The sequence below is a fragment of the Balaenoptera physalus genome, assembly GCF_965194825.1.
Source record: "Balaenoptera physalus genome assembly, chromosome: 19".
Taxonomy (NCBI): domain Eukaryota; kingdom Metazoa; phylum Chordata; class Mammalia; order Artiodactyla; family Balaenopteridae; genus Balaenoptera; species Balaenoptera physalus.
This window is the reverse complement of record NC_138900.1, coordinates 18,688,330-18,713,295: the sequence shown is the minus strand read 5'-3', so window position 1 is coordinate 18,713,295 and position 24,966 is coordinate 18,688,330. Positions and strand designations below refer to the sequence as shown.

The 24,966-nt window shown below is 45.6% G+C and overlaps 2 protein-coding genes across 3 annotated transcripts in view; both read left to right on the top strand.

Moving 5' to 3' along the window:
* GPATCH1 (G-patch domain containing 1) overlaps nucleotides 1–3,206 on the top strand; it is a 42,697-nt gene extending 39,491 nt beyond the window's left edge. For both annotated transcript variants that reach the window (XM_082437565.1, XM_082437566.1), the window contains one exon: nucleotides 2,920–3,206. In XM_082437565.1, coding sequence (XP_082293691.1) covers nucleotides 2,920–2,950 — 31 coding nt within the window. In that variant the 3' untranslated portion in view covers nucleotides 2,951–3,206. The remainder of the gene's footprint in view (nucleotides 1–2,919) is intronic.
* A 133-nt stretch (nucleotides 3,207–3,339) lies between these two features.
* WDR88 (WD repeat domain 88) overlaps nucleotides 3,340–24,966 on the top strand; it is a 47,278-nt gene continuing 25,651 nt past the window's right edge. The window contains exons 1-4 of the mRNA XM_082437598.1: nucleotides 3,340–4,949; nucleotides 17,843–17,953; nucleotides 22,542–22,630; nucleotides 23,692–23,755. Coding sequence (XP_082293724.1) covers nucleotides 4,542–4,949; nucleotides 17,843–17,953; nucleotides 22,542–22,630; nucleotides 23,692–23,755 — 672 coding nt within the window. The 5' untranslated portion in view covers nucleotides 3,340–4,541. The remainder of the gene's footprint in view (nucleotides 4,950–17,842; nucleotides 17,954–22,541; nucleotides 22,631–23,691; nucleotides 23,756–24,966) is intronic.

Sequence of the window (24,966 nt, the reverse complement as noted above, 5' to 3'; positions counted from 1 at the left end):
GGGTGAAGAATGGCATGTCATCTTCATTGCATTTCGTGAATCAGTAATGAGGCTGAGCAGCCTTTCCTGTGTGTCTCAGCCTTTGCCGTGGGCTCTTTTGTGAATGATGTGCTCCTGTCCTTTGCACAATGTTCTGTTTTCTGTTAGATTTTTATACTGGTTTTTAGGTACTGTTTTTACTGATTTTTAGGAATTAAAAAATAATTCTGGATATTAATCCTTTGTGTTTTAGAGTGTTACCTGTTATATGACTTTTAACAATCTTTGTTGAACAGAAACTTTAATTTTGGGAACACTCAGTTTTAGGAATTTTTGTGTTGTCGTTGGTATGTTTTACATTTTGTCTTTTTAAGGCCTTCCCTAATGTAAGATTTTGTATATGTATATAGACTGTTCTCATGCTTTTGTAATTTTGTTTGTGTTTAACCTATTTGAATTGTTTTATATTCCTTTTTTTTTGTGAACAGAGTAGGGTAGGCATCCAACTTACCTTTCTCCAGATAGATGGCCGGTTGTATTAGTGAGAGTGAGTAGGCGAGCTGCGATGAAAAAGAACCCTCTCAACCCAGTGGCACAGCACAATGGAGCATAAATTAAATTGAGAAAGTTACTCAGGATCCCAGTTTGTTCCACTCTAGCATGTGGCCCTCAGAGGAGCCGAGGGGAACGGGTTGGAGGATGGTCTTGGAGGTTGTTATGGTCCTGCCTGGAAGTCGCCGTCTTCCCTTCCCATCCAGCCCACGGGCCGGAGCAGCTGGGTGGCCCTGCCCGGCCAGCACGGGACCAGGTAGGGCAAGTCCAGCTGTGGGCCCAGGGTGATGGGGGACACGGCAGGCGTGAGCCCTGGCCACTCGGCCCCACCGGTGCTCTGGGCTGTTAAGGGAGGTGTAGCTTGATCAGATTCTAAATGCCTATGCCCATGTGGATCTGTTCCTGGATTCTCTGTTCTGGTTTCTTAGCCATTTTTCTGTTTTTTCATCCGCCCTGTTTTAATTACTCTGGCCTAATAGTATATTTTGCCGTCTGGAAAGACAAGTGCCACTGCCTTGTTCTTTTTCATTTATTTCTTTAGAATGGACAGGACCTTCTCATGGTTCAGAAACAACAAGGATATGAGCATTTCAGTTTAATCCAGAGCCCCCCTGAAGCGGCTGTGTTGATTCAGGTTTCCCTTTCCTCAGGGCGCGTGCCAGTGGTGATAGGGCCGGGCCAGGCACTGTGAGGCACACCATGGGTGTGGGCTCGTTTAGTCCTCACACAAGCTGTGACTTGTGTCCCCTCCTCTCACAGGCGGGGAAAGCAAGGCCCAGGGAGGCCCACTGACCCTCACCAACACCTGATATTTTCACGCTTGACCGTTTGGGGCCATGTGATGAGTCATTCCTGCGGGGAGGCATTTGCACTTGCACACGTGGAAGCCCCTCAGTGCCCATCGGGAGGGTGTGGTGGGGTGGGCTGAGCACAGCAGTCAGAAAATGTGGGCAGGTAGCTGTGTGCTGACTGGCATCTAAAATTTACCATTTAGAGACCAGAAGCTGCAGAACAGTGTATATGCCTGGTACTGCTGTCCTCAGGCCTTTGGATTTCCCCGCATGCACGTGTGTGTACATCCTTGCGTAGAAAAGGGCTGGAGGGGTTCTTACACCCCTGAGAGCACTTACCTCTGAGGCGGGGACTGGGATAGAAGGAATGCAGCATCGGAGGTGTGAAATGTATTTAACTATTACTCTTGTGGTTGCTAAAGGTATAGTTTCCATAGCCCCTCCCCCCTAAGCTTCCTAGGTTCTCCCCAGGGAGCCTGGAGGGGGCCCCTCCATCTTTTGTGCCCCACTCCACTCTGTGTATTACCTGTCTGCATCTGTCTCCTGCAAGGGGCATTTTGAGGGTCACGACAACATGGGTCTTACTTGCATCCCCAGTGCCTGGCTGAGGTCTCGCTCTTGTCAAGGGCCCCTGCTGCTTTCCTTCAGTGACGGCACAGCCTAGTTCTGGATGGACTTGCAGTCTCCCCCTCCATCCCCTCCCCGGCAGACACTGATCTTCCTCCTGTCCCTGTAAGTTAGCTTTGCCCATTCTAGAATTTCACAGATGTGGAAACATACAGTTAAGTACACTCTTTAGTGCATTCACACTGTAAGTTCCCAGCTCCATGCATGTTCACTCCCTGAATATACCTAGAGCAAGGAATAAACCAGCACTCCAGAAGCCCCTCCCACTTAGCATCCCCACCCCCGCCCCCCAAAGGTAACCACTCTGGCTTCTATCACCGCTGATTACTCTTGCCTGTGTTTCAGATTTATTTAAGGGACCCATGTACTATGAACTCTTGCATCTGGCGTGTGAGATTCCTCTGTATTGTCGTAGCAGCAGCTGGTTCGTTCTCATTGCCATAGAGTATTCCTTTATGGGATACACCACAGAGTATTCATCTGTTCCGTTGTTGGGGGCATTTGGTTTTCCACTTTGGGGCTGTAGAGCAGGGATCTAGAGTCAGTGTGACCCAGCTCTTCTTGGTGAGTAGAGCCGCCATGAACATTCTTGTGTGCACGAAGCTGAGATTTAAGACTGACGGCTCGGGAGCTTTTGACCCTGGAGCAAACATGGTTTTGTTTTTTGTGTTTTTAGTTCCTTCCCAAAGGTCATACATGAGATAGGTGTGTGCAACCAGGATTAGAACTTGCTTTTATAAATGGGTCTTAATATGAGATGTGGAGGAGTGAGTCTCTCTGTGTGTTTTGGGGGGAACAGAATCTTAAGAGTGCAGATTAAACGGTACTTTCTTTCATGGTGTGGGACATCCTCTGTATTTTGTGCCACTTTGGCTCAGGGAGAGGCCTGGCATTCTTCTCCCGCACTGAACTGTTTGGTTTTTGCGTTTGTATCTAACTTTCCTCCTCTCTCTTTTATTTCCTTTTCTAGGCTGAAGTGTCTTCCTCTAAGGAGGCAGTAACTGAATTCTGCCCTGGCCTGTCCCAGTACCAGATCTCCTCCCTGATGGAAGTTCATTGGTCACTCAGTTAATAGATTGTACAGATTGTATTTATATGTAAATTTTTGCTGTAAAATAATTTTTTTTAAAACCTTGACATTTCAAAGCTTGCCTTGGAAGGTTGCTGAAATTGATTTCTATTTTTAACTTAATCTGTTAGTGTCAGAGGAAAAAACTCAGACTGTACAGTTTAATTAAAATGGCATTTTTCTATTTTTTTCTTGATTTTTCATTTCCTGAAACTTTAAAAAAGAAATGAAAAGCAAAGGCTTTTCTCTGGTTTTGTCGTGAAGAAAGCCAGGTTCAGATAAGGACAGTCTGACTTACTTAAGGACCCGTGTGGGAGGGAGGTGGTCGCTTTCCTATGTTTTCCTGGGGAGTGTGGTTCCTCCCTCATGTGGTTGGTGCTGGTGGCCAGGAGCCAAGTGGGCAGCACAGTACCAGGATCCTGGCAGGTGGCCTCAGCCTCTCGGGGTAGATGCCACCAAAGTGTCTGAGAAAAGCACTGGGACCAAGAGTGGAAGAGTGTGTGCCCACACCCTGGGTCACACAAGCTCCAGGTCTTTGCACTGCAGCCCTGGGTCCCTGCTCTGAGGCTGCCTCATCTGCCCTCATGAGACCTTTAGAAAAAGTAGAGTGCAGAGGTTTTTTTCCATTATCAAAGTAACATCATAGAAAAATCAGAACAATTGTAAAAGGAGAAAGAAGGATGCAAATCACTTCTACTTCTACCCCCCAGGGTTGACAACCCTTGCTCTTTTGTTATAATTCCATGCAGTCATTTTCTAGCATTGAGTCTGCTCCCGGACAAGAGGTGACTTTTTTTTTAAGTGTTTTTTAAAAATAATTAATTAATTAATTAATCTATTTTTGGCTGTGTTGGGTCTTTGTTGCTGCGCGCGGGCTTTCTCTAGTTGCGGCGAGTGGGGACTACTCTTTGTTGCGGTGCACGGGCTTCTCATTGCGGTGGCTTCTCTTGTTGTGGAGCATGGGCTCTAGGTGCACGGGTTTCAGTAGTTGTGGCACGCAGGCTTCAGTAGTTGTGGCTCATGGGCTCTAGAGCTCAGGCTCAGTAGTTGTGGCGCACGGGCTTAGTTGCTCTGCGGCATGTGGGATCTTCCGGGACCAGGGATTGAACCCGTGTCCCCTGCATTGGCAGGCGGATTCTAAACCACTGCACCACCAGGGGAGTCCCAAGAGGTGACATTTTGTTCTTTGGTATTTCATTGGCATTATGACAAGTATTTCCCTCACATGCTTATATATTTTGTGTACCTACCCCTAACAGCTGCATCTTAATTAATCCTGGGCACATTCTATAATTTATGGACTGTTTCTCTGTTGTTGACGGTGAAGTGGGTTGGCCAGGAGACCCCTACAAAGGCAGAAGACACACAGATCATTCCGGGAGGCGGAGCCAGGAAGACCCTAAGCGAGGCCGCGAGGATGGAGCTGCCGGTTTCACACACTTGGCCTCATTCCTTTTACGCCCAGAACTAGAAGTCCATTTTTCTGTGGCTAACCGTGTTGGGCGTTGAGCGGAAGCAGCGAGATGTCCGGGCTCAGGAAGGGCGCGTGGGTCCCAAGGCGGGGGCGCGGGCGCGGGCGCGCGGCGCCACCGTTCGTGGCCAGGCCGGGCTCCGAGATGGCCTCCCAGCCCCCGGGCGTCCCCAGCTCCGCAAAAGCCCTGGACCAGGATGGGAAGACAGCGCTCCAGAGAAGTAACGTGCAGCTCTCCTCGCTCCACATCCGCGACGGCGCGCATCGGCCCTGCAAGCTGCCCTGGGTAGCCCTGGTCAGGGCCTGCGGCCGCTTCAAGCTCTCACTCTTAGAGGCGCGGCGGGGCCGGCTGCTGCCCTCGCTTAACCCCCTGGCCGTGGGCAATGACTTGCCACCGCCGGAGAAGCACTGGATGCCAGAGAAGGCAGCGTTCTGGGGCGACCAGGAACCCCTCTCCAAGGTCAGAACCGCCCCCAAGGGGAGGGGGTGTGGCTTGTTCCCAACAGGTGGGGAGAGCTCAAGAGCCGGCAAGGGGACGTGGGAGGGAGCCACCTGGCTTGCTAGGCCTGGGCCCAGTCCCCTGCCCCAGGCACACCTAGTGGGCAAAGTGGCCCACCCAACCCAGACCCTGTGGGCTCCGGCTTAGCCTCCCAAATGTCCCCATGGTGACACTCTCAAGTGCATGCCCTGGGGTCAGTGAGGGAGCCCTGTCACCTATGAAACAGCACTAGAAGCAATAGAAAACTTAGAATAATAATAATACAGAAATAAAACCCCCCAAACACTACTTTGTATTCTAAATGATATTTGAGAGACAATGCATTGATGAAAAGTAGGCCGGTGGCTGGGAAGAAGAAATAATCTGTGAACAGAGAGAAGTCTTGGGGATGAAAAAAAGGATTTCCAAACGAAAATCCTCCATGGAGGCTTTAAAATCAGAGCAGAGAACTGGAACAGGAAATTAGAAAACAAGCTCATGGGATTCTCTGAGAACTCCGAGAAAAAATATAAAGGAACAATAATTATGAGAGAAAAGAGAAGAGGAAGGCAGGGGAGATGCAGAAGAGCCAGTAAATATATGCGGTATTGGGGTCGGGGGAGGGAGCAGGAGGAGGAAAGAAATACAGAAGGAAACAAGGAAATCTCCCTGGGCTGAAGAAAGACTGGCGTGCGCATGTGGAAAGAGATGGTCAAGTTCACTGCAAGATTGGAGGGAAATAAAACCTACAGGTGGTGAATGCCTGCACCGCAAGATAGGAGCAAGGCTGCCCCTTTTCCAATGCAGATGGAAAGGCCTGCGATCAGACTGTGATGGAGGCTTCTCCAGCTGTCAGAGCACCTCGGAGCTGAGTCCACAACTGGGCCTGTCGAATGGCTGACTGTCTCGGCCAGTCCACCACAGCGGTGCGTTGGGGTCTCTGTGCGGAAGTCTGTTTGAAGAGAAAGCAGTGTGTGCCAGTGCTTTGCTTGCTTTTATTTGTGACAGTTATTCTGATTTTTAAGTAAAATTAAAGGAGAGCACAGGTGTTGTATTTTATTTCTGTTCTCCATAGAATACCCCCAAGATCCAAATTCAATAGATAAAAAAGGTTTGTGGGCATTTTTTGTTTTTGTTTTTTACAATTAAGTGTCTCCCCACGGACATAGTGTGTTCTCTATGTGGTTGCCAAGGGGAAGGGAGGGTGGGGGAGGGATGGATTAGGAGTTTGGGATTATATATAGAAATTAATCACTTTGCTGTACACCAGAAACTAACACAACACTGTAAATCAACTATACTTCAGTAAAATAAATTTTTAAAAAGAGTCTCCCTAGCACCCCCCTCCCACAACTACACTCTTTCCCTCTACGAAGGCAACAAATGTTTCTAGTTTCCTCTGCATACTTAGAGATATTTTATGCATATACCAGCACATACATGTATATTCTGACCTCTCCGTTTTTTTACATAAATGGAAGCACACCTTAGACCTCTTCTGCACCTGGTTTTTAAATTTCTTTTTTTAATTTATTTTAGAGATCTTTCCATATTAAAAAAAAAATTATTTATTTATTTTGGCTGCACCGGGTTTTAGTTGCGGCACGCAGGATCTTAGTTGTGTTATGCATGCGGGATCTAGTTCCCCTGACCAGGGATTGAACCTGAACCCGGGCCCCCTGCATTGGGAGCGTGGAGGCTTACCCACTGGACCACCAGGGAAGTCTCAAGGTCTCTCCCTATTAGTAAGGAAACAGCTTCCTTGTTCTTTTTTTGTGGAGAGTATTCCATTGGCTGGCTGCCCCCTGATGGATTTAACCAGTCTTGGGTGCATGCACATTCAGGTGGCTTAAGATTTTTTTTGGCCTGAGGTTTTTATGATCCATTAGGTTAACAGAAGTTGAGAAGTTATATAAAACTCTGGGAGAAAAGTTTGTGACCTAAAGTATTCTCTGCCTGGCCAAACTGCTGGTCCCTGATAAAGCCAACAAAAGGACATTTTCTTCAGAGCTGCAAAAACTCAGAAAGGATGCCTCTCTTTGAGGAAAAAGTTACTCAAGGGAATACTCTGGCAAACAACAAAAAAGTCAATTAAGAACTGGAGTAAGAAAAAGCAGTTTAGAGTAAACAGAGGGGAGCAGTGATTGAAAACAGTACACCTTGGAAGTGTTTATACAGCAAGGTTAATGCAGTTGTTTAGCTCAGTGAAAATGTTAACAAATGATCTTTTGACGTGAAGGTGCACAATGCAAGAATAATAATGTTCCAGATGATTTCATCCAACAATCTGAGATGGTTTGCTAAAGAACATTCTCAATGATAATTCTTCATTCTTGGCCTGAAAAAGCACACTCACACATGGATGTGTCACAAATTTTAAAAATAATTAGCTCAAAACCTCTCCTTGGCTCCCTGGCACATTTAAGAGGAAGTCAGGAGATCTGACCATGACCTTCCAAGCCATTTCGGCTCTACCTCATCTCTCTCCTCTTCCATCTGACTTGCTGACGTTCAAGCCCGTCAGTCCGGCCTCCGGTGTCCTCGTTTTGTCCCCCTCCCCCCGAGGGGGGGGTGTCTCTCCCTGCCCTCGGTCTAAAGCAGCGCTCACCTGGCTCAGGCCGTAACCTGGCATCGCGTGCCGCCTGTCAGTGGCTGCCCCCATCTCCCACCCTGGCCCCTGAGAGCAGGAGCCCGCCAAGCGCACTCCTGGTCTGGGGTCTTTTCTCCCCGGTTCCTGTTGCACCGCGGCACCGCGACCAAGGCCCGGCCAGGGAGGCGCAGGCGGATTTGTAGAACATATTTGTGGGACGCTACATATATCTAAAAAAGAGCTCACATTTTTTGCTTTTACAAACATCGGACTGTCTTCTATATGCTATTTTTGTTAGGGCCTCGGACAATGTACCTAGAGTACAAGAGTGTGGAACTTCTCTGCGTGGCTCCTGGGGCTCCCTCTCCATAATGCACCCCAAAAGTACTCTGCCCAGAAAGGTCCGGAAGGAGGTGGAGGGATCTCCCCGCTCTTGCTCTGTTTTCCCATACCAAAGTTCTGTTTTTGTGATGAGAACAAGAACGAAGCACCGAGAGCTTTGCCTAGAGGCGGAGACAGCTGCCGAGCAGGGAACTGAGGGTCGGCTGTCTCGATCCCAAGGCGCAGGCTTTGGCGGTGGAGCGTGGAGCAGACCAGTGACCGGGTCTCGTCCTGGGCCCCGCAATCGGCCAGGGCTGCAGGCAGCCTGCTGTCCAGGCCACGCCCCCTGACCCGCCCCGCGCCGCCCCGCGCCGGCCAGGCCCCACCCCCTGACCGGCCCCACGCCCGCCGCCTGGCTCAGTTTGCCTGCGCCCCCTGGCGGCCCAGCCCCGACCTGGCGCCTCGCATCTCGTCTGGCGGCCCAGTTCCTGTCCCACCTCTCCCAGCTACCTAGAGCCGAAGGGCCGTCTCACTCCCGCCTTCTCACAGCCCCGTGTTCCCCACAACCCCGAAACCGCTCCCCTACCCTAGACCCCCGCCTCCCCTCATCCCTGCACCTCGGACTTCACTCGCCTCACCCCAACCTTGTCCCGCCATCCAGAGTTCCTGCATCCGTGGGGGCACTGACTGGCGGCAGAGCCTCAGATCCCTCCTCCCAGCACTGTCAACTTAAAGAAAAATGCAGTGTAAAAGTTACCAGTTCACTTTTATTCCTGGACCTTACTGCGGACTGTAGCATGGGAGACAACCTCTCAGATAGCTCTGAGGGACGGCTCCAGAGAGGTAAGGGAGGAGCCAGGGTATATGAACTTTTTGCCGGGAAAAACATGTAGTCAAGCATAGAAAGCTTACTGCTAATCACAAAGAACAGACATCTCAAGTTAATGATTTTAGTGCTTTTCTGTGTATGGGAAGAAGACGGAAAAACTGGGATCATTTAAATGTTCCTTAAGTACACGTCTTAACCATGTAGGGGCTATTGTATCCAAAGCACAGAATGCTTCCTGTTTTTCTCTGTCTTGAATTCCCCTCAGGTGCACTGTCTGTGGGCCACTGCAGTAGCTAATGGCTTGATCCTTGTAGAACTGGAAGAGCAGGCAACATTTTTTTTCTTTGCAGTACCCCTACATCCTGGACACCTCCCTACCCCCTGTGTTGATATTAGTAATTTGTGTTCTCTCTCTTTTTTTCTTAGCCTGGCTAGAGGCTTATCAATTTTATGGATCTTTTTAAAGAATCAGCTTTTGTATTAATTGATTTTCTCTATTGATTTCCTATTTTCAATTTCACTGAATTATGCTGCAATTCCGAGTATTTTTTTTCTCCTACTTCTTTTGGATTTAATTTGCTCTTCTTTTTCTGTTTTCTTAAGGTGGAAGTTTAGATGATTGATTTTAGATTTTCCTTCTTTTTTCATGTATGCATTCAATGCTATAAATTTCCCTTTAAGCACTACTTTCACTGCATCCCACAAATTTTGGTAAGTTGTATTTTCATTTTTGTCTAGTTCAAAATATGTTACAACTTTTTGAAATTTCATTTATTTATTTTTGGCTGCATTGGATCTTCATTGCGGTGCCCGGGCTTCTCATTGCATTGGCTTCTCTTGTTGCGGAGCTGGGCTCTAGGCGCGCGGGCTTCAGTAGTTGCAGAGCGTGAGCTTAGTAGTTGTGGCTCACTGGCTCTGGAGTGCAGGCTCAGTAGTTGTGGTGCACGGGCTTAGTTGCTCCACGGCATGTGGGATCTTCCCGGACCAGGGCTTGAACCTGTGTCCCCTGCATTGGCAGGCGGATTCTTAACCACTGGTGCCACCAGGGAAGTCCCAAAATACATTAAAACTTCTCTTGAGATTTCTTCTTTGGCCCGTGTGTCATTTAGAAGTGTTAGTCTCCATGTATTTTGGTATATACCAACCATCTTTCTGTTATTGAGTTCTTGTTTAATTCCGTTGTATTCTGAGAGCAGACATTGTATGATTTTTGTTCTTTAAAATTTAAGGTGTGTTTTATGGCCTAGAATGTGGTCTATATTGGTGAATATTCCATATGAGTTTGAGGAGAACATGTATTCTGCTGTTGTTGGATGAAGTGGTCCATAAATGTCCATTATATCCAGTTGATTGATATTGTTGAATTCCTCTGTATTCTTACTAATTTTATGCCTGTTGGATCTGTCCATTTCTCATAGAGAGGTGCTGAAATCTCCAACTATGATAGTGGACTCATCAATTTCTCTTTGCAAGTTTAGTAGTTTTTGCCTCACATAGTTTGATGCTCTGGTGTTCTGCACATGCACATTAAGGATTACTACATCTTCTTGGAGAATTGACCTTTTTATCATTATGTAATGTCTCTCTTTAGCCCTGATAAATTTTCTTGCTGTGAAGTCTGCTCTGTCTGAAATTTTTGATAGTGTTAGTATGGTATATTTTTCTTCATCCATTTACTTTTAATCTATATGTGTCTTTATATCTAAAGTGGGTTTCTTGTAGACAACATATTGTTGGGTCTTGTTTTATGATCCACTCTGACAGTCTCTGTCTTTTAATTGGTGCATTTAGACCATTCAAAGCAATTGTTGATATAGTTAGATTAATAACTACCATATTTGTCACTGTTTTTTGTTGCCCTTGTTTTTTGAATTTTTTATTTTTTGGCCGTGCCACGCGGCTTGCATCATCTTTGTTCCCTGACCAGGGATTGAACCCATGCCCCCTGCATTGGAAACACAGAGTCTTAACTGCTGGACCGCCAGGGAAGTCCCTGCCCTTTGCAGTTTTAATTGAGTATTTTATGTGATTTCATTTTCTCTCCTTTCTTAGCATATCAGATGTACCTCTCTTTTACTTTTTAAAGTGGTTGCCCAAGAGTTTGCATTTATAGTTTACATTTATAGTTCATTCAAGTCTACTTTCAATAGCCCTATACCACTTAATGGGTAGTGTGGGTACCTTAAAGTAACAAAATATTTCTAATTCCTCCCTCTTGTCCCTTTCATTGCTGTCATTTATTTCATATATACATATATATGTAGTTGCTATTATTATTTTGAACAAACTATTATCTGTTAGATCAATTAGGAATAAGAACAATTAAAGTATTTCTTTTACCTTCACTTTTCTCTTTTTTTGATGCTCTTCCTTTCTTTATGAAGATCTGGGTTTCTGACCTACATCATTTTCCTTCTCTCTAAAGAATTTTAACGTTTCTCTCAAGGCAGATCTACTGGTAACAAGTTTCCTCAGTTTTTGTTTGTCTGAGGAAGTCTTTATTTCTCCTTTACTTTTGAAGGATAATTTTGCAGGATACAAATTTCTAGGTTGGTGATTTTTTTCTCTCAATACTTAAAATATTTCAGTCTATTCTTTTTTTAAAAATATATATTTATTTATTTATTTTTGGCTGCGTTGGGTCTCTGTTGCTGCGTGCAACAAGCAGGGGCCACTCTTTGTTGTGGTGCATGAGCTTCTCATTGAGGTGGCTTCTCCTGTTGTGGAGCACGGGCCCTAGGCACGCAGGCTTCAATAGTTGTGGCACGCAGGCTCAGCAGTTGTGGCACACGGGCCTAGTTGCTCTGTGGCATGTGGGATCCTCCCAGACCCGGGCTCGAACCCGTGTCTCCTGCATTTGCAGGCAGACTCTCAACCACTGTGCCACCAGGGAAGTCCCCAGTCTCTTCTTACTTGCATGGTTTCTGAGGAGAAGCTGGATGTCAGGCTTATCTTTGCTCCTCTATAGGTAAGGTGTTTTTTCCTCTGGCTTCTTTCAGGATTTTTTATCTTTGATTTTCTGTAGCTTTAAAATGATATGCGTAGGTGTAGTTCTTTTTTTTTTTTTTTTTTGCATTTATCCTGTTTGGTGTTCTCGGAGCTTCCTTGATCTATGGTTTAGTGTTTGAAATTAATTTGGGGGAAATTCTCAATCATTATTGCTTCAAATATTTTTTTCTGTTCCTTTCTCTCTTCTTCTGGTATTCTTGTTATGCATATGTTACACCTTCTGTAGTTGTTCCACAGTTGTTGGATATTCTATTCTGTTTTTTTTTTCCCCAGTCTTTTTTCTGTTTGCTTTTCAGTTTTGGAGGTTTCTATTGAGATATCCTCAAGCTCAGAGATTCTTTCCTCAGCCACGTTTAGTCTAATAATAAGCCCATCAAAGCTGTTCTTCATTTCTGTTATGGTGTTTCTGATCCGTAACATTTCTTTTTGGTTCTTTCTTAGAATTTTCATCTCTCTGCTAACATTGCCCACGTGTTTTTTTTTAATTAATTAATTAATTTATTTATTTATTTATGGCTGTGTTGGGTCTTCGTTTCTGTGCGAGGGCTTTCTCTAGTTGTGGCAAGCGGGGGCCACTCTTCATCACGATGCGCGGGCCTCTCACTATCGCGGCCTCTCTTGTTGCAGAGCACAGGCTCCAGATGCGCAGGCTCAGTAGTTGTGGCTCACGGGCCTAGTTGCTCTGTGGCATGTGGGATCTTCCCAGACCAGGGCTCGAACCCGTGTCCCCTGCATTGGCAGGCAGATTCTCAACCACTGCACCACCAGGGAAGCCTGCCCACGTGTTCTTGCATAACTGTCTACTTTATTCATTAGAGCCCTTAGCATATAATCACAGTTGTTTTAAATTCCTGGTCTGATACTTCCAACATCCATGCCATATGAGTCTGGTCTTGATGTTATATTTGTGCTGACCCTTCAACCTGTGTTTTCTGCCTCTTAGTATTTCTCGTAATTTTTTTTGTTGTTGTTGGGCAGACATGATGTACTAGGTAAAAGGAACTGCTATAAATAAGCTTTTAATAATGTGGTCGCAAGGTGTGGGGTGTGGAGAAGCATTCTACAATCCTATGATTAGGTCTCTGTCTTTTAGTGAGCCTGTGCCTCTGGATTGTGAACTTCACATGTGCTGTTTAGTCTGCAACCCTCACCCCTCACTTTCATGTGGAATAGGATGGCTAGAGGGGGCTGGGGTTGGGTGTTTCCCTTTCCCCAGGACAGTTTGTCTCCGATAAAATCCAAGCAGGTTCGGCTCTGGTTAGTTTCTCCTGAGGGCAGAGCCTAAGAAGAACAGGATGCTGTGGCATATTTCAGGATGGTTCCTTTTCCCTCTCCCTGCTGGAAGCACGAGGGGACTTTTCTCCAGCTTTCACTGTGAGGATTAGGACTGTTCCTGGAGGTAACACTCACAGAAGTGGGGGGACCCAGTACCGCAGCTCTCCGAGTTGTCCACACTGAGCCTTCAGCCATTTGTCAATTACAGTTCAGGTTTCCCTATCCTGCCGTTGGTGCCCATGGAGGTTGCTGCTCCTGGATTTCTGCTCTGGTAACTTGGAATTCTTTGTATTTGCCTGTCTATCTCTCCAATTTGGCGGGCAGCCATTCGCCTTGTGACCTCACTTCTCTTATGGATCTAAGAAGAGTTGTTGATTTTTCAGTTTCTTCTGCTTTTTCCTTGTTGTGACGATGGAGTGGTGACTTCCAAGCTTCTCACATGCCATATCAGAGGATGTCCTTCATTTCTTTTTTATTGCCTAGTAATATTCTATTGTGTGGATATGCCTCATTTTATTTATTCATTCATCAGTGGATGGTCATGTTTGGATTGTTTCCAGTTCATCTTTTCAATTTTTAAAAAATTGAAGTGTAGTTGATTTACAATGTTGTATTAGTTTCTGGAGTAGAGCAAAGTGATTCAGTATATATATATTCTGAATATATGTTGTATATATTCTTTTTCAGATTCTTTTCCATTAGAGTTTATTACAAGATGTTGAATATAGTTCCCTGTGCTATACCACAGGTCCTTGCTGTTTATTTTATATATAGTAGTGTGTATCTGCTAATCCCAAACTCCTAATTTATCCCTCCCCTCCTTTTCATCTTTGGTAACCATAAGTTTGTTTTCTATGTCTGTGAATCTGTTTCTGTTTTGTAAATAAGTTCATTTGTATCTTTTTTTTTTTACATTCCACATATAAGTGATACCATTTATTTGTCAATCTCTGTCTGACTTACTTCACTTAGTATGATAATCTCTAGCTTCATCCATGTTGTTGGAAATGGCATTATTTCATTCTTTTTTATGGCTGAGTAATATTCCATTGCATATTTATACCACATCTTCTTTATCCATTCATCTGTCACTGGGCACTTAGGTTGATTTCATGCCTTGGCTATTGTAAATAATGCTGCTATGAACACTGTGGTGCATGTATCTTTTCGAGTTAGAGTTTTCATCTTTTCTGGGTATATGCCCAGGAGTGGGATGGCTGGATCATATGGCAGCTCTGTTTTTAGTTTTTTGAGGAACATCCATACTGTTCTCCATAGTGGCTGCACCAATTTACATTCCCACCAACAGTGGAGGAGTGTTCACTTTTCTCCACACCCTCTCCAGCACTTATTATTATTATTATTATTATTTTTAATAAATTTATTTTATTTTTATTTATTTTTGGCTGCGTTGGGTCTTTTTGCTTTCTCTAGTTGCAGCGAGCGGGGGCTACTCTTCGTTGTGCGGGCTTCTCATTGCGGTGGCCTCTCCTGTTGCAGAGCACGGGCTCTAGGGGCGCGGGCTTCAGCAGTTGTGGCTCTCAGGCTCTAGAGCGCAGGCTCAGTAGTTGTGGCGCACGGGCCCAGTTGCTCTGCGGCATGTGGGATCTTCCTGGACCAGGGCTCGAACCCGTGTACCCTGCATTGGCAGGCGGATTCTTAACCACTGCGCCACCAGGGAAGCCCTCCAGCACTTATTATTTGTAGATTGTTTGATGATGGCCATTCTGACTGGTATGAAGTGATACCTCATTGTAGTTTTGATTTGCATTTCTCTAATAACGATGTTGAGCATCTCTTCATGTGCCTGTTGGCCATCTGTATGTCTTCTTTGGAGAAATGTCTGTTTAGGTCTTCTGCCCCTCTTTTTGATTGGGCTGTTTGTTTTGTTGTTGTTGTTGAGTCATGTGAGCTGTTTGTATATTTTGGAAATTAAGCTCTTGTCAGTTGCAGCTTCATTTGCAAATATTTTCTCCTACTCCATAGGTTGTCTTTTCATTTTGTTTATGGTTTTCTTTGCTGTGCAAAAGCTTGTAAGTTTGATTAGGTCCTATTTGGTTATTTTTGCTTTTACTTCTTTTGCCTTGGGAGTCTGACCTAAGAAAACATTGCTATGATTTACACCAGAGAATGTTTTGCCTATGTTCTCTTCTATGAGTTTTATGTTGTCATGTCTTATATTTAAGTCTTTAAGCCATTTTGAGTTTATTTTTTGCGTATGGTGTGAGGGAGTGGTCTAACTTCATTGTTTTACATGTAGCTGTCCAGCTTCCCCACACTACTTGCTGAAGAGAATGTTTTTTCTCCATTGTATATTCTTGCCTCCTTTGTTGAAGATTAATTGACCATAGGTGTGTGGTGTTTCCAATTTTTGATTATTATGAATAATATTTCTATGAATGCCCATGTTCAAGTTTTTGTGTGGACATTTGGTTTCATTTTTCTTAGGTAAAAACCTAGGAGTTAAGTTGCTGGATCATAAGTTAACACATATATTTAAATTTTGAGGAATTGCTGAACTATTTTCCAAAGTGGCTGCAGGATTTTACATTCACACCAGCCCAATATGAGAGTTCCGATTTCTCTTGTTATTGTCTGATTTTCTGATTACAGACATTCAACTAGGTATGAAGTGGTATCTCAATATGTTTCTTTGTTTGTTTGGTTTGTTCTGTTTTCTGTATTTAGGTACTATAATCGAATGTCTTTTTTTCCCCAGTTTTATCGAGGTATAATTGACATACAGCACTGCATAAGCTTAAGGTGTGCAACATAATGATTTGACTTACATCATGAAATGATGACCATAATAGGTTTAGTGAGCATCCATCATCTCATATAGATACAACATGAAAGAAATAGATAATATTTTTTTCCTTGTGATGAGAACTTTTAGGATTTACTCTCTTTACACAATATGGTTTTGATTTACATTTCCCTAATGGCTTAAGATGTTGAGCATGTTTTCATGTGCTTATAGATTATTTACATATCTTTTTTGGAGAAATGCCTGTTCATATCATTTGCCTATTTTTAAATTAGATTGTTTCTTTATTGTTGAGTTTTAAGAGTGTTTTACGTATTCTAGATACAAGTCCCTTACCTGGTATATGATTTGCAAAAATGTTCTTCCGTTGTATGGGTTGTTTTTCACTTTCTTGATTGTGTCCTTTGAAGCACAAAAGTGTTTTATTTTGATAATGTCCAGTTTATCTTTGTTGTTGCTGTTGCCGCTGCTGCTTGTGCTTTTGTTGTCATATCTAAGAAACTATTGACTAATGCAAATTCACAAAGATTTACACCCATGTTTTCTTCTAAGAGGCTTGTAATTTTAGCTCTCACATTTAGGTCTTTGATCCATTTTGAGTTAATTTTTGTATATGGTATGAGATAAGGGTCCAACTTCATTCTTTTGCATGTGGATATTCACTTGTCCCAGCACAATTTGTTGAAAAGATTTTTCTTTCCCTTTTTAATTATCTTGGCACCCTTGTTGAAAATCAAGTGACCAAAAATATGAGTGCTTATTTCTGGATTCTTAGTTCTATTTCATCCATCTATATGTCTATCCTTATGCTAATACTACACTGTCTTGATTACTGTCTCTTTGTATGTTTTGAAAATAGTTTTGAAGTTGGAAATTGTGAGATCTCTACCTTTGTTCCTTTACAAGAATTTTTTGGTTATTCTGCTTCCCTTGAGTTTCTGTGTAAATTTTAGGATTGAGGTAGGCGGTAGATGGGCCCCTGGGCGGAACAGCTGGTTTTTGTCAAGTGGAATACAATCGAAGCTTTGTTTTCCCTGGACACGCCAAGGACGAGGTTAATGGCAGGAGCTGAGCTCTGCTGGAGTAAAGAGATAGGATGACCACTCCTGAGGTCAAGGGAAACTCCCTGACTTCACAGGTGCAGAAAGACTCCTTGGGGGTCAAAAAGAAGGGGTCACCACCCCATAACAGGTGACACCAAGCCTCCACAAGCCTCTACGCTGGAATCCATCTTGACAAAAAGATGTGCACGCATGTTGGGGAGTGTCCTAGAACAAGTCAGATGTGGGAAAAGAAGTAAGAAAATTGGCCAAAGATGTGGAAGAACTGCCCCTATATAAATGATTTAACCACCTCTTTACTGCACTTTTCCTCATTAGGGAGGATGCCCACAGTCTTTCCCTCCAGGTGTGTATTTCTGCCTTGCTTCTGTCTTAAATAAACAAACTGTTTCTCTGTGTGCTTTCCCACTTGTTGTGCTATGTCTCTAATAATAAACTTTGGGCCTGTTTTTACAATTTTTGCCTCTTTGAGAAATTCATTTTTCAAATGGGGCAAGGGCCAGGGGAACTTTGCTTCTAGCCTCTAGCCCCTGGTGGTCTAGCGACTAGTATTCCTGGTTTTCATCCAAGCTGCCCAGGTTCAATTCCTAGGCAGGGAACTAAGATCTCTCTTCAGGACCGCTCACTGCTGTCTCTCTGATACCAGGATCAGCTTGTCAATTTTAGAAAAGAAGTCTGCTGGGATTTTGATGGGATGGTGTTGAATCTGTAGATCACTCCAAATACTTTGGAGGGTATTTTCATAAGAATAGTAAGTCTGCTAATCCATGAACATGGGTTGCTTTTCCATTTATTTAAGTCTTTTAAAATTTATTTTAACAATGTTTTGTAATTTTCAGAGTATAAGTGTTACACTTTTTTGGTTAAATTTATTCCTATTTTGATGCTTTTGTAAATGCAATTTTCTTCTTAATTTTTTTTCTGGATTGTTCATTGCAAGTGTATAGGAATACTATTGATTTTTAAACTATTGATCTGGTATTCTGCAACCTTCTGAACTCATTCAGTCTATCCTTTTTTCAGATCCCATTTAAAATTATGAGGGGACACCAGCACATTGTGAGTTCCTGCCACTTCTGTGTGGATGACACAAAGGTCCTCAGTGGCTCCTATGACTGCACCGTGAAGCTGTGGGTAGGTGGCCCAGTGTTAGGTGGAACCAAAATGTCCCATAAGCTTATGTCTCCTCTTGTGGAGAGTTCCCCAGTACTGAGTTCCCAGACATTCAAGGATCCCAAAGATTTGGAGAGACATTTCTGAGCAAAGTGCAAGAAGAAGAAGCAAAGTGAGGGCTCACCCTAGTTTCAAGTCACCAGAGAGACATGAGGTTAGTGTGGCAGCTGTCAGCCTGTTAATTTGGAAACAGTGGGAGCAGGGATGGAGACCGCTGGACCAGGAGCTCACCACCTTTTGTTAGAGGCTGTGCCTGAGACCCACCTGGGGTCTCTGAGCTGTGTTATCTCTCTGGGTCTCCTTCTCATTTGGAATATTCAGTTCCATCCACAGAGATGGTATTACGGCTAGGCCTAGGTGATCACAAGAGGACAGAAAAGTGGCCAGACCTGGGACCTGTCCATGAAGGGTGACTGGGAGAGGTAGGCCTGAGCACAGGTCAGTGCCACAAGGGGCAGGAAGCAGGGGCAGAGGAACAGGGATGTGATGGTCAGATGAGGTTACAGAGAGGTGGCCACCAAGAACTCTTCCAAAGTCTTCTGGACGTAGCCAGCAGACCCTAGTGGGCCTGCTTGGGGGCACTGCTGGTCAGTCAGGAGGGGGTGAGGAGGGAGCAGGGCTGGGAGATGGCAATGGCCATCAGAGGCCAGGCCACAGATGACCGTGTGGCTGGGACAGGGCCCACTGGGAAGGACAGTCAGTTCCGAGTTTTGCTGTCTCATCTGGCTTCAGGGGCAGGAGGGGGACAGGGCGGAGTGAGTCAAGGCTGGTTCCTGGGTTCTGGTTTGGGTAACTAGGTGGAGGATAGCTCCTTACCCTCCAGATCACCTTGGAGGAGCATCTTCTGGGTCATCTTCTGGGTCTTGGTGGGTACCAAGCCAGGCAGACTAGGCAGGAGGGTCTGGGGACTATCCAAGTGGTTCAGGCCCCACATTAGTGACCTACCAGCTGTTTGAACCCTGGGTGGTTACATGACCTCCTGGGCCTCCCTAAACCTCCCCAGGCCTCACAGGATCAGCTGTGTGCTGGGGCCACCCCAGGGCCTGCCTGGCCCATACCAGGTCCTGACAGACATCCACTCTCTCCTCTTCTGTGGCCCTTATCCACCCCCCATCCCCCCGACCCAGCCCCATGATCTTGTTGGGAAAACCACTGCTTCCTCTGGGAACCCTAAGCCCTTTCCCAACCCTCTGGGTTGACTGAGAAGACCTGGGGGTGAGGGGGTCTCTGCTGGTTGTCGTCACCCAGGGGGAGGGGGAATGGTGACTTTCCAAGTGTGCATTTTGCTTTGTCATCTTCAGATGCTTCTCATGTTCTTCTCACCTTTTGAGTCAGTGGAAGGACTCTCAGGGGTTTCTGTCTATTTTGGCCAGAGGGCTTCTGTCTCTATAAGGGGACATCTGCCTGTTTCTCTCGTTGTCCCAAGATTAGGGACCATCCATCAAGATGTCCTTGGCTTCCCACAGCGGCCTCACTGCCCTTGCTCCCTGCCTACTCCGTGCCCCATCCAGGACACTGTCACGTCAGCCTGCCCAAGCGTCCTCAATACCTGACTTGCTCACAGCCCTACCCCCTGCCACCACCTTCTCCAGCTGCCCCCTCCGTCCCTCTGCCCTCCTTCACACCTCCACCCCTAGTTGCAGAATCACTACTAGTTCTCTGGTCTCCCTGCCTTGGCTGCCCCTCCAATGGTCCTCTTTCCCCCTCCTGGCTCTCTTTTCCCCATCTTTTTCTCTGCTCCTGCCTCCTCCTGTGGCTCCCCCTGCCCCAGCGGCAGCTCGTGGCGCGAGCCCTCCCTCAGGAGGTGACTAAGCCATTACCCCGCGCATCACCTTCTCTGTCGCAGTATCTTGGGCAAATGTCTCCTTGCCTCTCCCTTCTCTCCTCCACTCTCATCATCTCCCATCTCCAGTCCTTCCTCTCAACCCACCCAAAGCCAAACTTCTGGTTTAATCTTTTAAAAAGGTCCCTTTCCCCTAACTGCAGATCATTGTGAATAATTTAGAAAGACCATAGATGTATGAAGAAGCTGAGAAAAAAATTATCCTTAATCCTGTGCCCAACCTCTCTCTAATATGGTACATCTCTTTCCAATCATTGTAAAAAAAAAAATCACTGGTAGTTTTTCTCATACCATGACGGTAATATGGTTTTATCACCAAAATACATAAAGACACAAAGAAGAAAAAAAAACCATCATTACGTGAACCCTGAGTTAACTACCATGAAAATGTTGGAGTGTAGCTTTTCTTTTTCCTGTTCGCACATGTACACACACATTTATGAAATTGAAACCATACAGAAAAACTGTTTATATAATCACAATAAACTTGGGCTACAAATATTGTCACATCTCCTTTATGTTTCTAACCACTTATTAGAACCCCTTCCTCCCCATTCATTCAAAGTCCAACCAACATCCCCCCTTAAATTATCTGAGTCCACAGAAAGAATTCCTGGTTCCAAATGCCCGGTGAAAGGGGAACTGTCTTTGTCTTCTCACACCCCTAGCCAATGGCCCATTTATTTCAAGAAACATTCAATACAAAACAGAGGCATTTCCACTGTCTTTGGAATTCACTAACAACATCTGGCTTGTATTGCCGTATACTGAATATCTCCTGCCAAATCATTCATGACTGTGCACATTTTCCAAGAGAGTTATCTGTCCATGGTTGCTATTCCTCCTGTTGGCCATATGGCAGCACTACTGAACACTGAACCTGCACAGTCCCATGGACATCAGTCCATTCTAGTACTGCCCTTAACTGGCCCGGGGCCCTGCACAGACTGCCGTGGGCCTCAGCCCCAGGCCCCACGATGATCATTTTCTTAGCTCCCGGACAATGTTTGTCCTAGAGCAACACACCAGCCAGGGAGGCTGGATCACAGGCTGTCAGAGCCAGCCCTTTCTTCCCAAGCCATGAGGCTTGTGAGCTGGGCCTCCAGCCTGAATGTGTCCTGCTCTCATGAATTCCTCTTTGGGATCTCTTCCTGTCGGTGGGCTTTGATTAAGGCCTGCTGGGTTCACCCAAACACAACCCCACCATTTCAAGTTTCATGGAGCAGGGGTTGGGAGACTGGGTCTGTGCAGAAAAGAGTTCGCACAGTAGGCCTGAGACTGCTGTCCTTGGAAAGGCCCACTGGCAAGCGCTCATCTGGGAACTTGACTGGTAAACAGTGTTCTATAATCATATGAATCTTTCCCTAAGTGATAAAGGGGGCTCACAGACGGTTTGTGCAAACCACGCGGTTGATGCTGTACACCGGCTCTCCTCCTGGGAGTCTGGAATTTTGGTGCATCCTGCAGAGTGTCTGTGTGACCAGACCGCGATAAAAACCTGGGCCCCGAAGTTCAGGTGTGTCTCCCTGGTAGACAGCACCTCACACATGTTGTTACAACTGGTTGCTGCAGGAATTAAGCATGTCCCGTGTGACCCACAGAGAGAGACTCTTGCAAGCAGTGCCTGGTTTCCTCTGGACCTCACCCCATGTACCCTTCCCTTTGCTGATTTTGCTTTTTGTGTCCTTTGGCTGTAATAAATCTTAGCCGTGAGCACGACTATATTCGGAGTTCTGTGAGTCCTGGAGAATCACCAATCCTGGGGGTGGTCTTGGGGACCCCTGACACAGGGTCCTTTGCTTCCCAGCAGGCTTGGGGTCGTCATGCAAAGTGGTCTCTGCATGTCAGGAAGAATTGTCCCAGGCCTGCCCTGGTCAGGCCAAAAGCTCCCCCCAACCGGGCACCATAATTTCATATAACAGTGCAAGGCCTTTCTATGAATTCACTGTCTTACTAATAACATTTGTTTCAAGGGGACTTTCCACCCCTGCTTATCCTGAAAAGCTGTGGACACATTTCTTACTGAAAGTATTTTATCTCTGCCACAGCACGCACCCTTCGCTTTGGTACCCCGATTGTTCCCATCATATTGTCAGTTACCACCCTGCTCTGTTCTCATCGTATTCTGCAGTTATCTCCCTTCAGTGTGATCACAGTTGCTTGGGCCCCACTGTTGGGTGTGCTCAAATTTGTTTTAACTGCCCCCTTTAGGTGGACACAGACTGTTGCTGGTGTATTTGCCGTCTGTCCCCTATAACACGTGACAAACCTTTTTCACGCATAAGTCTGGCCGCAACTCAGATTATTTCCTCAAGAGAGACCCCTCAGGATAGAATTGCTGGGTCAAACAGTGGGAACTTTTAAAAAGTTCTTGAAAGATCTTGCTAGATTTTGTGGTGCCTCTTTGGCCAGTAGAGAATGAGAAAATTACCTGTTTGCAGCTCTGCCCTCAGAGCCGCCTGTTTCCATCGGCCACTGTGGGATCGAGGGTGAGTTTTCCGGGGATGCCAGCGAGGGTGTCCTTCCTGCTTTGGGAGTGGAGGGGAAGTCCTTTTGCCCCTCTGAGCTGGGTGAGAGTCATAGGACAAGGTTCTCAGGTTCTCAAGGTTCTCAGACAAGCCCAGGGCTGATGCTGAACTCAGTCACAGCTTCAGCCGACACCTCAGTGACCTCTGGTCCTCTCCCCCTCTCTCCCGCTGATCTGAGGATGCCGTGGATGGATCTATTGTTCGGAATTTTGAGCCGGGGCCCGGAGCTCCTGTTTTAGAATGCAGCGTCACGGCTGACAGCAGAAGGTGACTTGCCCTCATTTTACTCTGGTCAGGAAAGTGAGAGGGAAGAGCAGGCCAGCACACAGCACGCCCGGGACAGTTCACTGTCTTTTAAGCAAATACCCAACCTTACTGCCATATATCGGTCTCACGGTTCCCATCTTTTGCTGTGAGAATCAAGTAGATGTGATAACTCCTTGAAAATTTAAAATGCTAAAAAGGCAAAATTTATTGTGGCTAAAGCCAGTCTGAATGTTCTTCACGGAGTTTATTTCCTGCAGTCACACCTGTGCACTGGGTCAGCTGCAAGGCTCACTAGCGATTCAGTCCAGGCCCTCATTTCACAGGGAAACTGAGACCCAGGAAGCAGAGGCAAGCCCAAGCTGTCACCTGGGGAGCGTCGGGGCTGGGAGGCAGCCTCTGGGATGCACTTGCATTTACCCCTCACGCAGATGTGAGACGGTCCTTTAAAAGGGGATTTGCTTTAAAGTGGATTCACTTTTATCCTGAGCAGCAGCTACAAAGTTAGTCTACTAGTGAAAACTAGTGAGGGAATTTAAGTTTCATGAGAATTTATCTTACATAGAGGACAGAGATTGTCACAGAAACATGCAATATAAGAAGACAAGGGTACACTTATATTATTTTACTAAATGTACAAGAAAGCATTTCAGAATGAGATGAGCTATGAAAGTCTTTTCCTGTAAAAATATAGACAAGTGACCAGAGAAAGAAGTGACTGATCCTTGTGAGTTGTAGCTCCTTCTAGAAGAAGACAATTACAGAACAGAAGAAATGATACCTTTAACGCCCCAGATATAAAAGAACATATTTGTGTGACCGAGGGATTAAGGAAGAGAATGGTGCTGTGGTGCCTTCTGTGTTAGGGGCTCTCTGTTTTCACTGAGAACCTCTGTTCTCCAGGGGGCTCATGGAACATCTTTAGGAAGATTCAGGTATTATTTGCAATCTTGGTCCTAAACTATAGAAATTTACTGTAAAAATTTCCTATTTTTTTTTTCATAGAAACCACAGGCATACTAATCTGGGTCATTAAGACCCTATGTTTGTCATTTTATTTCCAGAATTATTGCAGCATCTTATGACAAAACAGTGAGGGCTTGGGACCTTGAAACAGGCAAGCTGCTGGTACGTATCCTTTGCCCTAGTGGAGATATCACAGCACAGGGTCTTTTTGTAAAATTAATTTTTATGGGAGTATAGTTGCTTTACCATGTTGTGTTAGTTTCTACTGTACAGCAAAATGAGTCAGTTATACATATACATATATCCCCTCTTTTTTGGATTTCCTTCCCATTGAGGTCACCATGGTGCACTCAGCAGAGATCACAGCACAGAGTCTTGACTGGGCCTTAAGTGGCCTTGAGCTGGGCATGGAGTGTGAAGAGTAGCCAATCTTTCAGGGAAGGAAAATTTTCTCAGGGACCCAAAATGATGGAGGGTGGGCTTCAGGGAAGGAAGGCTTTCTGAAGCAGGCAGAAGAGGGCTCTGTTTGAGGGGTGGGGAGCATGTGGAAGAAGGGAAGAAGTGGAGGTGGGGGTGGGAGCGGGCATTCCAGGTTGAGGGAACTGCATGGGAAAAGAGACCCTCCCCTAGGGATGTCTGCTTTTGATGGGGCAAGAAGCAGACCTGAGGCCTTGGGACAAAGGCCATGCACGTGGCCAAAGCACCAGGCTTCTGGGTCCTTCCCAATCTGTTCTCCATCTAAGAAGGTACCACCATCCATCCATCCAAACTGGCCCGAGATCCCCCTCTCTCTCCTGCCTGGTACCCAGGCAGCCCTGACCCTGCTCCAGGGGCGCCTCAGGGTCTCCTGTCCCATCCCCACCGCCCTTCCCCCAGCAGCTTCTCATCACTTCTCCTCTCCCTTCCTCCTCTTTTCTCTCCTTAAAAAAAAATCTTCCTTCCTGGTGTGAAGATCAATTTATATTCATTGTAAACAATTTTTGGAAAGACAACATAAGCCAAGTTCAAAAAAACAAACACAAAAACCTTAAAACAACTCCCAGAGATTACAGTTGACACCTTGGTGTCTCTTTTCCTATACACATGTTAAATGTGAACACGGGCAAGTATATTCTGTTGACAACATAGTGTCATTATATACTAGCAGATATACAAGCATCAGTTACTCCTGACTTTGAGCATTTTCCCAAATGTTTATTTCTAATTTATTTATTTGGCTGCACCGGGTCTTATTTGCGGCATGTGGGATCTTCCTTGCCGCGTGTGGCAACAAAGTTGCCACATGTAGGATCTAGTTCCCTGACCAGGAGTCGAACCCCGGCCCCCTGGGCCCCCTGCATTGGGAGTACTGGACCACCAAGGAAGTCCCTATT